Below are 16,910 nucleotides of genomic sequence, written 5' to 3'. Positions count from 1 at the left end.
ACTTAAGGGTCCCATGAAGAGATGAAGGAGTGTGGGGACCAGATCTCCCTTAAAGTCATCATTAATCCCAGCAAACACCTCTCCTAAAAGACTTGCCCGAACCCTCCCTCTTTGACATGGGGATTGAAGCACACACCAGAGCACATGCTAAGCATCAGGTCTGTCATTAAGCTATGATCTCGCCCCTCCCCCTTTACCTCTTTATAAGACAGGGTCTCACTAAATTGCCCAGATGACCTTGAACTCATGCTGTCGCCTAGGTAGGTTTTGAACTTGAGTTCATATTTCCTTCGCCTCTCAAAGAGCTTAAGTTACAGATGAATGCCATCACTTTGTCTTCTTTTTCTCCTCACTTTGGTGTCTGAGTAGTTATCTACTCTCTAGCCAGAGCCTTGGAAAACTGGGTGGATGGGTGTGTGTGCAATCAAAGGGGATGTGTGATTGAGACAGCTTATTTCAGTGGAGGGCTCACTTTAGACTGCACTACAATGAACCTAGAAAAGCTGGGCTGGGGAGGTGGCCTCATGGGGGATGGGAGGGCAGTGGGGTGGGGAGGAACGGGAAAGACTCAGTAGGTAAAGTGCTGGTTACACACGTGTAAATATGCAAAGTTTCTCTCTCTCTCTCTTTCTCTCTCTCTCTTTCTCTCTCTCTCTCTGTGTGTGTGTGTGATTGTGATTGTTATTGAGATCAGAGTGCCTATAACTAACCCTAAGCCCTAGAGAGGCAGAGACAAGAGAACCCTGGAGCAAGCTGTCTAGCTGGACCAGTTAAGCTCTGGAGGGTTCAAGTGAAAGACCCTCCCTCGGTATGGAAGTAGCAGAGTGGCTGAGGAAGGTGTTCACTGTCAACCCCTAGCCTCCACATAAACTGAAAAGTTTCTGTACCCCATTAGCCTCTCCACCCCACTGCCCTCCCATCAGGGCAATCCAAATCAGACCAAATCAAACTGAATTAGAAAAAGCTCAGGTTTTAAAAACACTCCCAGATGATTTCCCAGCCTCCCAAAGAGGAGACAGGAAAGGAAGACCAGAAAACCACAAGTCTGTTTGCTGGGGGGCAGTTTAAATATCCTGTGGGAGTGGTCTTGAGCATCTCCGGGAAAGGGGGCATCATTTGGCAGGCTTTCTGAGATGCAGCAGAGTTTGGAAAGAGATGGGGGGAGAGGCTTTGGATACATTTTCCACCAGAACATTCCAGACCCATTGAGTATATGAATGTCAGGGGCTGGGGTGAAGCTTAGCTTCCAGCAGAACATATACCACACATGTAAACATACAAACAGGTATGCACAGCACATACATTCTCTCTCTCTCTCTCTGTCTCTCTATCTCTGTCTCTCTCTGTCTCTCTCTCTCTGGGGGGGGGAGAACCTGACATTAACATTATTTTATTACTGTATGAACAAATGTGTTTGCTGGCCTAGCCTTTGCCTGGGTGAGCCTCCCCCATGGCTGACTCCACACATGGAAAAGAAGGTTTCTGCTCAGCCTAAGCCTGGTCTCACTTCCTCACAGGACTTACAAAACTGCACGGTGGTTTGTCTCCTTGTGCTCACTGTGACCATTTTCAGTTGAAGAGTTTTGACTGTTTGGGGTTTGTTAGTACACACTTAAATAACCTACAAACCACAGGAAATGAAACTTGCCTAAACTGTGTCACTCAGCCGATTCTGAAAATGTGCTCCAGTCAGCTCCAGGTGACCCTTAGCAAAAAGAGGGTGCACTGGCAAAACCTTTACTCACTCAGTAGCTCCAACTTACAGCACTGGCCCTAAGGATCTCTGCAGCACTGGCCAAGAATTCCATTGCTGAGGTCCCGGCAGCATAGGGAGGTAGGCACTCAGATAATATATTCTTTATGATTCTTAAGTATATTTAAAAGTTTGATTCAATATGCAAAATTTCTCTCTCTCTCCTCTCTCTCTCTCTCTCTCTCTCTCTCTCTCTCTCTCTCTCTCTCTCCCTGTGTGTGTGTGTGTTCGTGTGTATGTGTGAGATTGTTATTGAGATAGCAGGGGTCTCTTGTTACATGGCCCTGGCTGATTTAAGAATATCTCAGGATCTTCTTAAATCACCTTCCTAAGCACAGGATACTAGGTGTACACTATTATGCCCAGACTAAACCTGACTAGCTGTTTCTTTTTGTTGTTTTGCCTTTGTTTGTTTGCTTGTTCCAAACAGGCCTCAAACTCACAGACCTCCACCCACCTCTGCCTCCTGAGTGCTGGAGTTAAAGGCAGCAGAGATGGCTTGGTGGTTCAGAACACTTACTGGCTCGTTGGCCTAAGATGAGTTCCCAGCACCCACATGGCCACTCACAAATATCTGTAACCCCAATTCAGGGATCCAGCACCTTCTTCTGACTTCTGCAGGCTTCTATATATATGCAGGTCAATGCAGACATGCAGGCGCACACACATAAAATAAATACATACATAAACCAAAGAGTTGCTTTCTAAAATAAAATGCAAGATGACCATACAAGACTCAGAGAAAGGAACACATTCCGTGGACAGGCCAATAGAAAGGAGGCTTCCCTGGGGACAGTGTCATGGCTAATCCTATGGGTAAGCCTGAGTAGGCCCAATGTGTCCAGATGGTTCTTAGCTGTTTGTGTCAGGGTGGTTTCTAAAGACGAGTATTAAAAAGGGGCCCTCAAAAAAGAAGACAGCCTCTGCAGTGGGAAGAAAGATCTCTTCTGTAGAGCCAGAATAAAAGGGTGAGGAAGGAGCTCGGTTGCTTGGGTTGGATGTTATGATTTGAATACAAACGGCTTACACAGGTGCATGTCTTGAACACTTGGTCCCCAGCTGGTGTGCCCATTTGGAGGAAGTAATGAAAACTTTAGAAGGTAGGGCCTAGTTAGAGGAAATGAGGCAGGTTCTGGGGGAAAGGTTACATCTTGGCCAGTGCCTCTGAGTGTGTGGGGCCAACCAGTAATCCCAATCACAGACAAGACCCTCTGAAACCCAGCCCAAATCAACACTTCTGCCTTTAAGAAAAGTCACTAAAGCTCCGTGAAGTCTTCCACTGACCTTGGATTGGGATTCAAGCCCCGTGGGTCCTCTGGTTCTCGGGTCACATACCACCCATCTCTTCCCTGATCTATAACCGAGTGGTTCTGGTTCTCTGGAGAATCTTGGTTATTATAGACCGAGAAAGCCTCAGGCATAGCAGCTGCTGAGAAGTGAGGCATGCTCTCAGAAGAGAAGACATATGTAGGTGTATGTCCCTGTCCTCAGTTATTTCCAGTTATGGGCTTACCAAGCTGCCAAGCTCTATGATCCACCTCTGTGCTGACAAATGCTTCTGTCTGGCAGGCTGGCCTCTTTCTTGTCACTATTAGTAAAATCTCTCTGTTTTCTTCTCTGGTATCCAAACAACAACCTTCTGACTACAGCAAAGGAAAGCATAAGTATGACAGTTTTTCACTCCCTAACCCTCCACCAACAACCATGATTCTTCACAAAACCATAACCTCAATCTTGCTCTTGACTGTGTATTTATAACCATAGCCCAAGTATGGTTTTATAGCCTTTCCTTTATTTTCACAGTGAGGGTTGTTTCCAACAGATGTGATGCACCTTCAAATTTTTACCTTCCCATGAAGGATCTGACTTCACTTTTTTCTTCTGTTTAAAAAGCGAGTGTGTGCACACATGTGCGTGGTGTATTTGTACTACACACTTGTACTCACCCATGTGGGTGTGTGGGACAGATGTTGACTTCAGAATGTCATCATTGTCCATGTCATCTTTTGAAACAGGGTCTCACATGGAACTTGGAGCTGGCTATTTCAGCTAGGCTGGATGGCCACCCATCTCAGGAGATCTGCTTGGCTCTGCCTCCAACAGACACTTGCTGCCATGCCGGCCTCTGGTGTTGGTGTTGGGGATTCAGGTGCCCAGGCTGGCACAGCAAGCACTTGACTCACTGAGCCATCTCCCTTGGCCCTGACTTCACTTTCAAACAGATGCAGTCCGTCTCTCTTGAGAAGCACACAGCCTAACGGGGCCCTGTGTGTGCTTGCCCGTGATTCTTGGTATTCCTCTGCTCAGGTGGAGAAAGGGATGGCCATACGATAGGATTACCTCTGACTGTCTCCCCACTCACCCTCTGCTCCACTCATCCTTCTTTGCCTGTTTGCTGATATCAGAAAGATTTCCAACAGCCACCATAGTTTTTCATTTTCTGGGTAAATCTGAGACTTACAATCCCAGTGTAGTGTATGGCTGGCGGCACGCCCCTTGCTGTTCGAAAAACGAGGAGCCAGGCAGAATGAGAAGGAGGCAATAAATAAGTGGACGTTCCTGGGGAAATGTGATAAGACCAGTGACAGAATCCATTCAAGGCTAGCTTGGTGACGCAGTGAGTGTAACTGGGATTCCTTACAGAAGCGTGAGTGTCGGGTGATTTACAGAGCACGGATAACATATGGGCAATGATACTAAACCCACACAAGAGTCTACCCACCTTGCTAACTGCTGTGCCCTCTACAAGGGAATGTATGCAGTGTATTATATTATGGCTTTTCATGCATACGTGTCATTATGCTTTGTTCTCATTTGTCCCTGTCCTCCACTGCTGTTGTCTTCCCTTCCGTTTGCTGTCCTTCTCCGGCTTGTTTCCTCCTTCTCACAGACACCCCCTGCGTCTGCTCTAATTACCTTCTCTTTTCCTTTCTCCCTTAAGACTTCTTCCTCTTGTGTTCTCCTTTCTACTTTGAGGAACATATGTATTCCCACAAAGGGGATCTGGTCAGAGGAGGACACTGCATTGGGGTGCTCTCAGCTGCTCTGATTTCAAGATGTCCACGGCCATGGCATGGCTGAGAGTGCAGGGAGGAAGACTGCATAGAGGAGCCAGGCGTAAGAAGAGCTGGCTGAGGACCAAAGTAAACAGATCATCTACCTGCAACCCCATGTTCCTCTTGCTGAAAGGGAGCAGCAGAGGATAGCGATAACATTGCAACTCTGAAAAATGGACTTTGTATAAAGGGGAAACCCTTTTGTGCTCAGCTAGACTTCCATGGAGACTCAAGGAAATGCTACCTGGTTCTAGGTAGGCATTAGGGTTCTGTCTACTACAGTCAAGGCACTTTCTAAGAACCCCTTCCCATGAAGCATTGGATTATCAGAAACAGAGACTAGACAATGACTGTGATAAAGATTAAACACATCCCCAAAGAACTGTCATTGTCTCTTGGGTGGCCCCTATATATCTCAAGACAGATACAGTGACAGATACCTAAGGATTAGGTCATGAGCCCAAGACAAAAGCTGATCTTTAAGTATGTTTCACTTTGAAATCAATTAAAGTACTTGATTTTTACTTTATTAACGCCCTGGCTAATGTATCTTCATGATGAATTAATTCAATATCCATTTTGTAGTCTGATTCTTATGTCATGTTCTCTGAGAGAACTTCCTGAATACCTGAAATTGCTCATGTCATCCTTTAAGTGCTGCAATGCCCTCTACCCTTGTGTATGTGTACATGTGCTCATGCGTGTGCATATGTGCACAAGCATGTGCATGTTTTTGTGTGTGCACAGGTGTACCTATATGTACAAACATGTGTCAATCAGAAGATAAGCTTCGTGTCAGTCCTCAGATACTGTCCACTTTGATTTTGTGGTTGTTGGTTTGACGTTTCTTATTTTCATGTGCATGTATATGTGGTGTATATGTATGTACACATGTTCTCATGTGGATGGGCACAAATGGAGGCTCAAGGGATCTTCCTTCATTGCTCTTCTACCTTGTCTTTTGAGGCAGGGTCAAGCACAGACTTCATCAATAACATTAATCTGCCTCACCAACCTGCTCTGGTAGAACCCCCGCCTCTGCCTTCAAGGCTAGAACTGCAGGCAGGCGGTCATGGCCACTCAGCATTTACACGGGTTCGGGGAGCGCTGGCTTTTTACTTGCCTAGCGGATGCTGTAACCACAGAGTCATCTCTGCAACTCCCCACTCTACTTTTTGGATCAGAGTCTCAGTGACCTGGAGCTTGACAAACAGATTAGGCTGCTGGCCGGGAAGCTTGAGAGACCTGCCCACCTCCACCTCGGCAGCACTGGAGTACAAGCATACCCTAACACACCGAGAGTACAAGCACACCCTAACACACCGAGAGTACAAGCACACCCTAACACACTGAGAGTACAACCACACCCTAACACACCGAGAGTACAACCACACCCTAACACACCGAGAGTACAACCACACCCTAACACACCGAGCATACAAGCACACACTAACACACCGAGAGTACAACCACACCCTAACACACCGAGAGTACAAGCACACCCTAACAAACTGAGCATACAAGCACACACTAACACACCGAGAGTACAACCACACCCTAACACACCGAGAGTACAACCACACCCTAACACACCGAGCATACAACCACACCCTAACACACCGAGAGTACAACCACACCCTAACACACCGAGAGTATAGCACATCCTAACACACCGAGAGTACAACCACACCCTAACACACCGAGAGTACAACCACACCCTAACACACCGAGAGTACAACCACACCCTAACACACCGAGAGTGCAACCACACCCTAACACACCGAGCATACAAGCACACACTAACACACCGAGAGTACAACCACACCCTAACACACCGAGAGTACAACCACACCCTAACACACCGAGAGTACAACCACACCCTAACACACTGAGCATACAAGCACACACTAACACACCGAGAGTACAACCACACCCTAACACACCGAGAGTACAACCACACCCTAACACACCGAGAGTATAGCACATCCTAACACACCGAGAGTACAACCACACCCTAACACACCGAGAGTACAACCACACCCTAACACACCGAGAGTATAGCACACCCTAACACACCGAGAGTACAACCACACCCTAACACACCGAGAGTACAACCACACCCTAACACACCGAGAGTATAGCACATCCTAACACACCGAGAGTATAGCACATCCTAACACACCGAGCATACAAGCACACACTAACACACCGAGAGTACAAGCACACACTAACACACCGAGCATACAAGCACACACTAACACACCAGGAGTACAACCACACCCTAACACATCAGATTGTGTTGGTTTTCATAAATATGGATGCAGGGGATCGAACTCAGCTCCTCATTTTTGCCAGGTAAACACTTTATTGACTGAGCTGTCTCCCTGGCCCTCTGGTCTTGTCTCTGTTTAGACACATGCCTTTATTCTTGGATCTCTGGGTCTATAAATTATAGGCCATGTTTAATTACAAGGCCTCAAAGACAAGACTTCCTCAGCACTCTGATTTCTCTATAATTTACATTTTACTTGTTTAAAGGCTATCATTTGTGTAGCATTCAGTTTCTTTTTATTTGGTTAATGGCTTCATTTCTTGTTGTCTATAAACTCCCGGGGGCATAGCAATGTATTTTTGTATGTAGCAGCTAAATATGGCCTAGGCCTCATACAATATCTAGCACATAGTAGACATCCAATAAATGTTCTGAATGAGTACTTTCATACTTTAGAAATAATTTAGCAAACACAATCTACCTACTTCACACCTAGCAGGATTTCAGAGAATGATTCACAAATACAGGAGCTCTCAATCAAATGGTCTAGAGACAGCCTTACAGCAATGAAACCTGAGTAAAAGACTCTACAGCACACATGAAGTGAGTAAATCGAGAGAAGTTTAGAACTACTGAGATATTGTGGCTGGAGAGACAGGGTGGAGAGTACAAGCTGGAGGATCTGGGTTCGGTTCCAAGAACCCACGCTGGACAGCTAACAACCACCTATGACCCCAGTTCCAGGAGATCTGATGGCCTCTTCTGACCTCTGTGGCCACCTGCCCACATGTTGAACACATAAACTCACACAGGTAGACACATAAATAAAAACTTAACCAAATCTATAAAGAGATGGTGAGAAGCTATTATTTACTTGAAATTCTCACTTATGGAATAGAACTATTAAGTGGGATTTTAAGATAACAAAACACAAGTCACTTATTCATATGTCCTATGTCCTAAATCTAAATGCACAATAATCACAAACAAAATGTGATTCTAGCTGGGTGGTGGTTGTGCATGTCTTTAATCCCAACACTCAGGGAGGCAGAGCAGGCAGATCTCTGTGAATTCGAGGCCAGTCTGGTCTATAGAGTGATTTCCAGGACACCCAGAGCTACAATGAGAAACCCTGTCTTGAAAAACCGAAAGAGAGAGAGAGAATATGATTCTAGGTTTCTTTCCTTTTCTCTTTTTTATTTTTATATTTATTTATTATTTTTGGTTTTTTGAGACAGGGTTTCACTGTGTAGCTCTGGCTGTCCTGGAACTCACTCTGTAGACCAGGCTGGCCTCGAACTCACAGAGATCCGCCTGCTCTGCCTCCCGAGTGCTGGGATTAAAGGCGTGCGCCACCACCATTCAATTTCTTTGTTTTTTTTCTTCTCTTTTTTCTCAGATAATGTTCTACCTACTACACAGCCTAGGCTGCCTTCAAGTTCATGATTCCTTGTTTCTGGGTGTTGGGACAACAGATGTTCATCACCCTACCTGCCGTGGGATTCTAGATTTCAAACTAAGCATTGTTTCTCCTTTTCTGCAGAATTGTTTTTCCTGACTCCAAATGTGTTTGCTGAGGGAAATCTTACTATGATGCTAGATTTCTAGCAATGCTCTCAGCGATCCTAAGACCAGGACCTTAGTAGAACGGAAATGAAATGCCTGCCTTTCTTTTCCCTAAGGTGTTGCAGGACTCAGTGGAGTCAACTGTATCTTAGAAAATCCTTGTAGAGGCATGGCCTTGTGGGTACAGTGCATGTCATACAGGCGTGAGGACCTGAGTTCAGTCCACAGAGCCATTCACAAAGCCAGCTCTAGTCAGAAATTCGGCAGGTTTCTACTCACTGACTGGTCAGCCTAGCCAAACTGGCAAGTTCCAGGTCAGTGAGAGACCCTTTCTCAAAAACAAACAAACAAAAACAAAACAAAAAAACACAAGATGCCAATTCTGAAGAATGATACTTGAAGTTGACTTCTGGGGTACACACACACATGAATCTATGTATATATATATGTAACCCTCCCACCTACACATGTACACACACACACAAAAGAAAATCTTTGGAGAAAGGCAATACTCTCCCATACGTATGAACAAACAAACATCCTCAAGCTATAATGGACACTCAGCCAGCAGAGCAAATAGGACTTCTAAGCTTTTGGTCTGCTTGTTGGCGACTCTGCACAGACCCAGCAAAGATCATTATGAGGAATTGAAAATCAAGGGCAAAAGTGCAAAAGTGACACACAGAGCCATTTTCCCGGGCAACAGACAGAAGTTCAACTCTGCCTTATGCGCCTCCTTTCCAACTCTAAATGTCATTTCAAGTGTCCTCAACCCCGAGGTTGTAACAGTTCTTCCTGGCCACAGTCCCCCAGCATAAACTTGATTGTCTCCTCTTCACTGTTCCCAGCTGTATTTTGATAACACAGACATTTCACAGTTTCTTGTTATAAGCACATCTGTCTTTTAGACATGTTCTGTTGTCTTGAGTACAGATACCATGTCTGATTATTCTTATTTAATTCAGAAATACAAAGCAAGCACAGACTTGGCCCTCACCAAACCACCTTCATCCCACAGAAGAAGACAACGCCGTACACAAATGGACACAACAGACTCACTAGCAGGAAACTCCTAAGGGCTGGGTTCTAGCATAGTTGGGAGAGCGCTTGCCCACCATGCATAAGGCCCGGGGTTTAACCCCCAGCATCACATGAAGTGAGTATGGTGGTACACACCTGTAACCAGAACTTGGAGGTAGAGGCAGGAGCATTAAGGTCACCCTCAGTTACCTAGCAAGTTCAGGGTTGCATCTAAAAAGAGCAGGGTCAGGGGAGAGCCCCACCAATGACTACTATAGGTAGGATTGATTGTTCCAGATGCTCAACAAGGAAGGCCGTGAGGGAAGCGACTCAGAGGAATGGGAAGCGGTCAGGGAAGTTTTCTGTAGGACACAACGTTAGTGCTAACACCCAACCAGTGAACCAGGAATACAGGAATCTATCTGCAAGGGAGAGTGTCCTAGGAAGAGGCACTAAACCAAAACAAGGGTCGTATTTGGTGGGGTATGGGTATAGAAGCAAGGGAAGAACAGATACAGAGGGAAATGGGGTGCTGGTGAAATAACCCCATGGGTCAAGTCCTATCCCTGAGACCTGCAAGGTGAACACTGAGAACAAAGTCCTACAAGCTGTCCTCTGACCACACCACATGCCCAATGACATGAGCACACACAAAAAGAAACAGATACACATATAGAAGACGCCATGACCAGTTAGCAGCTGATCCCTCCTCCACTGTTCCAGAGTAGGACACCATGTTTTTCTCACTTTGCGTCATCTTTCCATTATCACCCTCAGCTTTGAAACCTTACTGCCTGATTTCTACGAAATGATAAGCTGCTTCCAGCAACCACCACATCTGGAGCAATCTTTTGGTTCTGAGTCATACACAACACAACAGTTGTTAGGAAACAAAGGCGGGGAGTCTTGAGTTTTAGCTTTGGTTATGTTTAAGTACTCTCCGCTAATGTTTATTTTTCTGACCATTGCTTCTCACGATCCTCTCTGCTTACAGTCTGAAGTTCTGAACTCCCCATTGGCTGTTTCTCTCCACACAAGTCCTTTCTGTTATGAAGTAAATCACTTCAGCAAAACTGTATACTTGACCCCAGACTAACATTTAAAAGAAAAACAACAAACTGTTCTAAATAACATCTCCCAAGATAATTATAAGTATTTCAGTAAGCAACTATACTCCTTGATTTTTCTTTTTATTGAAAATAGATTTTTTTTCCTCACATAATTTTTCCTGATTGCTTTCCCTTCCTTCTACTCTTCCCAGTTCCTCCCCTCCTCCCTTTCCATCCAGGTCCACTCTCTGTCTCTCATTAGGAAAAAAAAAAACAAAAAACAAAAAAAAAAAAACAAGATTCTAAGGAATCATAATAAAATATAATGAAATAAAATACAATAAGACAAGGCAAAAACTATCATCTCCAAGATCTCCGAGTTGGACAGGACAAGCAAACAGAAGGAAAAGTGGACAAGGGGTCCACTCGTTCGCATACTGGGGATCCCATAAAAATACTGAACTGAAAGTTATTATATACATGCAGAGGACATAGGGTAGACCAGTAGACCCTGTGGTTTCTATTTCAGTCTCCCTGAGTTCATGTGAGTTGCTCATGTTGACTTAGAGGGCCTTGTTCTCCTAGTGTCCTCCATCCCCTCTGGCTCTTATAAACACCCCTTATCTTTATTACTGAATCTGAAATATTCATCCGCATCAGCACCTCATCTCCTTTGCAAACCTCGTCTCATCCATAGTTGTCATCAGTGCATGGAGGAAGACAAGGAAGGGAACGAACCATTTTTGCAGTGCAAAGCGATTGTCCAGAGGTGCTGCCTGGACAACATTGCCAGTGACACCACATCTCTGCAAACCCGACAGCAGAGCTCAGCCTGGCTCTGAGTTACAGCGGCTGGCCAAAGAAGAGCCACACTGACAGTCCTCTACCTGACAGCATCTTCTCTTCCAGCTCAGGACACTCGCTCTCTTGGTGCGATTCTTCTTCCTAAATTCCAGTCCCAGAAACAAGAAAAGCAGAGAGAATTTGAAAATAAGTATTAACTTACAGTCACATATTTTTGTAATACGAATTCATATGAGATTAAAAGCAGAGACATTTAAACCAAGTCCCAAATAATGGAGGTTTGGGCTTGGCATGGTGGCACACACCTTTAATTCTAGCACTTAGAAGATGCAGGTGGATCTGTGAATTTAAGGTCACCCCGGTCTACATAGTGAGCTCTAGGGTAGCCATAGGGAGACTCTGTCTCAAAAACTCCAAGGGTGGGGGATGAGATTTGAGATGTGTGTATTCCTGTGTGTCTGAGTATCTCTCTGTACATATGTGTGTTTATGTGTGTGGGTGCAGATGTACATGTGCTTGTGTGGGTGGGTGAGCAATGAGGTCAGAGGTCACCCTTGGATGTTATTCTTTGGGAACTAAACCTTGTTCTTTGAAAACGAATCTCTCATTGACCTGAAGCTTGCTGACTGGGCTAGCCTACTGGCCAACAAGCTCCAGGGATCTGCATGTTTCCACCGCTATATTACATGACAAGCACACCACCACACTGGCTGTTCTATGTAGGTTTCTGTGTCTCAAACTTAGTTCTTCATACGTGCAGCAAGCACTGTAACAACTGAGCCATCAGTTCCAGGAACTGGGATTTCAGAAGAACAGCAGTTTTAAGTCAGATAAATTTGAGGGAGCTAGGTTACACATCTCTGGGTGCCATTCGTACTAGGGGGTCTTTAAATGTACCCTTAGAGCAGTATAGGGCCATGGTCTCTCTGACTAGGGTATTTAAGGTACCAATGGCCTAAATGAAAGAGTCAAAGGTTCCTCCATGGATAGTAATTCTGGTAGTAGTGAGACAAAGAAAAGTAGGCTCTATCCTGCTTGGAGCTGATCCTACATACATTTTAAAGTCCTAACAGTTACCTTTCATCTGGAAAATGGGTGTACACATTGCTCTCTGAATACTGGTATAATGTTCTTTATTGATTATGCTTTATTTTGATTAATCTGTATCAATGCTGATCATTGTGTTCTAATCAAATCCAATCTCTCTTTACCCACACTTCCTAATCATTTCATAGTTCTAATATTCAGTGTGCTACATAAAGTCAACATCTTAGCTTCCAGACATGAGAAGGAATTGTGCAACAATACAGTCCATTTTCTATCTATCTTGTAGCAGATGGCAGGACATTAGATGTAGGGATTAATGGCATTTTATTGTTTATGAATACCACATGCTCCTTACTATTCACCCATGGATAGGCCCCTAGGCTGATTCTATAGCTTCTGAGAATATGCCACATGAACACAGCTATGCAGGTATAATTTTCATATGCTAATTTCACTTCTTTGTGTTATGTAACCAGCAGTCGAATAATGAATCACAATAGTTCTGTTTTTGAGGGGTTTTGTTTGTTTGTTTGTTTGTTTGAGAAACATCCATACTGCTCTCCCTAACAGTTGAACTAGCTTGCGCTCCCATCACTAGCGGGTGAGTCTCTTACCAGCCACACTGAGATAAGATGGCACCTCACTGCAGAAGCGTCAGGAGACTTGATTTCTAAAACATATGTGCATGTGCTGTGTGGTGTGTGTGCTTGTGTGTGGAGGATGCACACGTGTGTGAGTGCATGTGGAGGCTGCACACATGTGTGAGTGTATGTGGGGCCAGAGGTAGACATCAGACATCTGATCACTCTCTACTTCAGTTTTTGAGGCAGAATTTTTCACTAAACCTGGAGCTCACAACTTCAGAAAGACTAACCAACCAACATGTCCCAGAAATCCTCTGCCTCTGTGCCTTCCCGGTGTTGAGCTAACAGGCATTAGCTGTTAGTTGTTAGTTAGCTGTTAGTTAGTTGTTGGCCTCAGCTCTAGTTAGATGTCTGCTGGAGACCTGAACTCCAGTCCTCAGGCTTTCTCCACTGAACCATCTTCCTGGCCCCAAGAACTGATTTTTTTTTTTAAAAAGACAACAGCTGTACCTATTGTATCACTAACACTAGAACCTGCTACATGTAAGGGAGATAAAATAGGAACACTGATAGGGTTCCTCTATTGTTGGGGAGTATTATTTTACCTAGGGAAAGCTGTGTTACAACTGTTAAGGCTGCAGAGCTTAACTTGAGCTGTGTAAAGGTGTGTTACATTTGTTGGTGATGCATTTGTTTAATATGTAAAGACATGTTGCATTTGTTTTACCTTGCCTGCCTAAGACACCTGATTGGTCTGATAAAAAGCTGAACATCCAATAGCTAGCCAGGAGAGGGACAGGTGGGGCTGGCAGACAGAGAGAATAAGTAGGAGGAGAAATCTAGGCTCCAAAGAAAGAGGAGGGAAGAAGGAGAAGAGAACAGGGGGGGAAAAAGAAAAGAACACACTCAGGGCCAGAAGCCAGGCAGCCACCAGCCAGTCAGACATGAGAAGCAGTGAAAAGAAACAAACAAACAAACAAGCGAAAGAAGGAGGGAGGGAAGAAGAGAGAGAGAAAAAAATGGTAAAAAGCCTCGAGGTAAAACGTTGAGAGAAATAGGTACATTAAGTTATGAGAGCTAGCAAGAAACAAACCTAAGCCAAGGCCAAGCCTTCATAACTACAAAGTCTCCATGTCATGGTTTGGGAGTTGTTGGTGGCCCAAAGAAAAAGCCTACTACACTCTAGCTTTGTCAGCAAGACAAGTTTGTGATGAGTCACCACTTTGTCTGCACCCTTCTGGAGAGGAAGCCACCTCCTCAGCTTCCCTCCGGGCTTGGCATGCTTCCTCTGCATTCATTGCTCTTTCTGAGAATTTAGCCCAAAAGAAGAAGCATGAGAATATGGAGTTCTACATATGATAATCAGGTCTGCTCTACAACTGTAGTGGAAGCACAGACTCACAAACCATTTTCATCCTTTAAGACAAAAAAAGAAACAGTCCCAAAACGTGTTGTGAGTTGGCTCATCCATCCCTTCGTAAAATTTCCCTGGGATCGGCACCCCCACCAGACTCTCAAGCTCAGTTAGTCAGACAAATGTGCTTTCTAAATCATAAAAACTGGTATCATCAAATTGCCATCAGTGTTGCCTCAAAAGGGAACTAACGGTCACCTGTGTTGAGGACAAACAAGTGTTTCTCCAGGGATCCAACAGTCTCCAAAGTTTCTTCACTGCAGACCAGATCCCCCAATTCACCCTACTTTAAAAGCCCACAGAATAGCATTGAATGGGTAATTTGAGTATACAAGATCCCTATCCAATTATCTCAAATTTACGTTACGAGAAATTTGAATGAATCAACTTCCTTTCCCTTTTCTATAAAGGCTGTGAACTAGCACTACAGCAATGATATGCAAATTACACAAAATGATCCCACCAACGCACAACAGCTCAACACAGCACAGGAATTCTTGTTTCCCAAAGCCCAACAGAATTTATACATAATAAAAAATAGAGTCATATTACAGCCACAGAGAAAAAAAAATCTCTTGAGATGCCAAAGTTATCCAAACTCACAATATAAACGAAACAATTCTCCCGTAGTGCCAATGGGATGCCTTCCTTTTTGTTGTTGCTGTTGTTTTGTTTTGTTTCTCAAGACAGGGTTTCTCTATGTGGCCTTAAACACAGAGATCAACCTGCCTCTGCCTCCCAAGTGCCGGGATTGAAGGTGTGTGCCACCACCACCTGGCTAGACTGCTCACTTTTTATCTCTCTGACTTTCAGGGAAATGGAACAAACATGGCCCTTCTATTTCCCTCCAAACATGATCAATCCTCCATCCTTACTGCCGCAGCTTCAGTTTTCTCTTTAATGAAAACTGCTAAGCCCACAAGAAGCAGAGGGGGCTGAGGCATCTGCAGTCCTCCTGGCTGGAGAATGCTCAGTGCAGACTAAATAAGCATCTGCCTTTGGTAGTATAAACCATGTTCTATTTAGAGAAAGAAGGCTGTAAATGCATGAGTCTTCTCTTGAGCGTGTGAGCCACTGCTACGTTGTGAGCTGATTTTCCCAGCAATGCCGCCGTGGTATGATAGCAACCCAATCGAAGGAACGGCTGCTAATTTTGCTGTCTGGAGTTCATTGTGTCCCATTTCCTCCTTAAGATGCCCTGTCCTGCTCTAAAGAGGCTCTGGCTCCTGTGGTGGCCTATGTGACTCAGGCCAATGTTCATCAATCTATTGTGCTTTGCTACCATTGTAGAGTAGTCATTGATCCAATCAGGGCTAATGAAAAGTAACAAGGGCAGGAGAGATAGCTCCAAGGGCAAAGTGTCTACTGTGCAAGAGTGAGGGCCTGGGTTTGAATCCCCTGAAGTAGTGTGGTGTGTGTGTGTGGTGTGTGTGTGTGTGTGTGTGTGTGTAAAACCCGCTCCTACAGTGAGATGGGAGGTGGACACAGAAGTGTCCCACTGCCAGTCAGCTTCCTAATGAATGCTGGGGTGAATAATAAGAGATTCTGCCTCAAACAATGTGGTGGACAAGAACGGACACCTAAGCTTGTCCTTCAACCTCCACACATACACCGTGATACATACATGGCTACACACATGAATACATAATTAATGCATACAAATCACATACACACACACAAAAAAAAATAAACAATTCTTTTTTAAAGTTAAAAGGGTCAAATTTTTCTCTGAGCTTCTGGGACTTACCCACTGGCCCTGAAACCTAAAGCCAGGTTGGAGCTGGTATTTGTAGTTACTATTTCTTTAAAGATTTATTTATTATGTATGTTGTCTTCTGTCTGCATGTGTGCCTACACACCAGAAGAGATCATCAGATCTCACTACAGATGACTGTGAATCACCATATGGTTGCTGGGAATCAAACTCAGGACCTCTGGACAGTCAATGCTCTTAATCTCTGAGCCATCTCCCCAGTCTGTAGCTACTATCTTTTAAAACAATATAACACTCATCCTTTCAGAATTTCATACATGTATACAGTGTACTTTGATTATCCTACCCACCCCCTACCCACCTTCCAGTTCCTTCTAGATCCCCTAACGCAGTGCTTACATTCCCAACTTTATGTCCTTTTTAAACAATGCACTGAGTCCAGTTAGTGCCACCCAACTGTGCATGGGCATTGGGCCATCCCCTGGAGCATCAACAATTTACCAGGGGCCAACATTCTTGAAGAAAACTGTTCCCCTCCCCGAAGAAAGCATGTAGTTAAGACTGAGCCAAGAGAGGGGTGATACCTGCTGTCATCAGTGAACCCCCAGTTCAACCATACCTGCAGCAGGGT

General features: G+C 44.6%; 1 protein-coding gene across 1 annotated transcript in view; it reads right to left on the bottom strand.

Annotated features, from left to right (window-relative positions):
* Fam107b (family with sequence similarity 107 member B) overlaps positions 1-16,910 on the bottom strand; it is a 201,709-nt gene that overhangs the window by 115,934 nt on the left and 68,865 nt on the right. The window contains exon 2 of the mRNA XM_057788104.1: positions 11,604-11,661. Within this exon, the coding sequence (XP_057644087.1) occupies positions 11,604-11,661 (58 nt within the window). The remainder of the gene's footprint in view (positions 1-11,603; positions 11,662-16,910) is intronic.

Source organism: Chionomys nivalis, chromosome 13, assembly GCF_950005125.1.
Source record: "Chionomys nivalis chromosome 13, mChiNiv1.1, whole genome shotgun sequence".
NCBI lineage: Eukaryota > Metazoa > Chordata > Mammalia > Rodentia > Cricetidae > Chionomys > Chionomys nivalis.
This window is presented reverse-complemented; position numbering and strand designations above follow the sequence as displayed.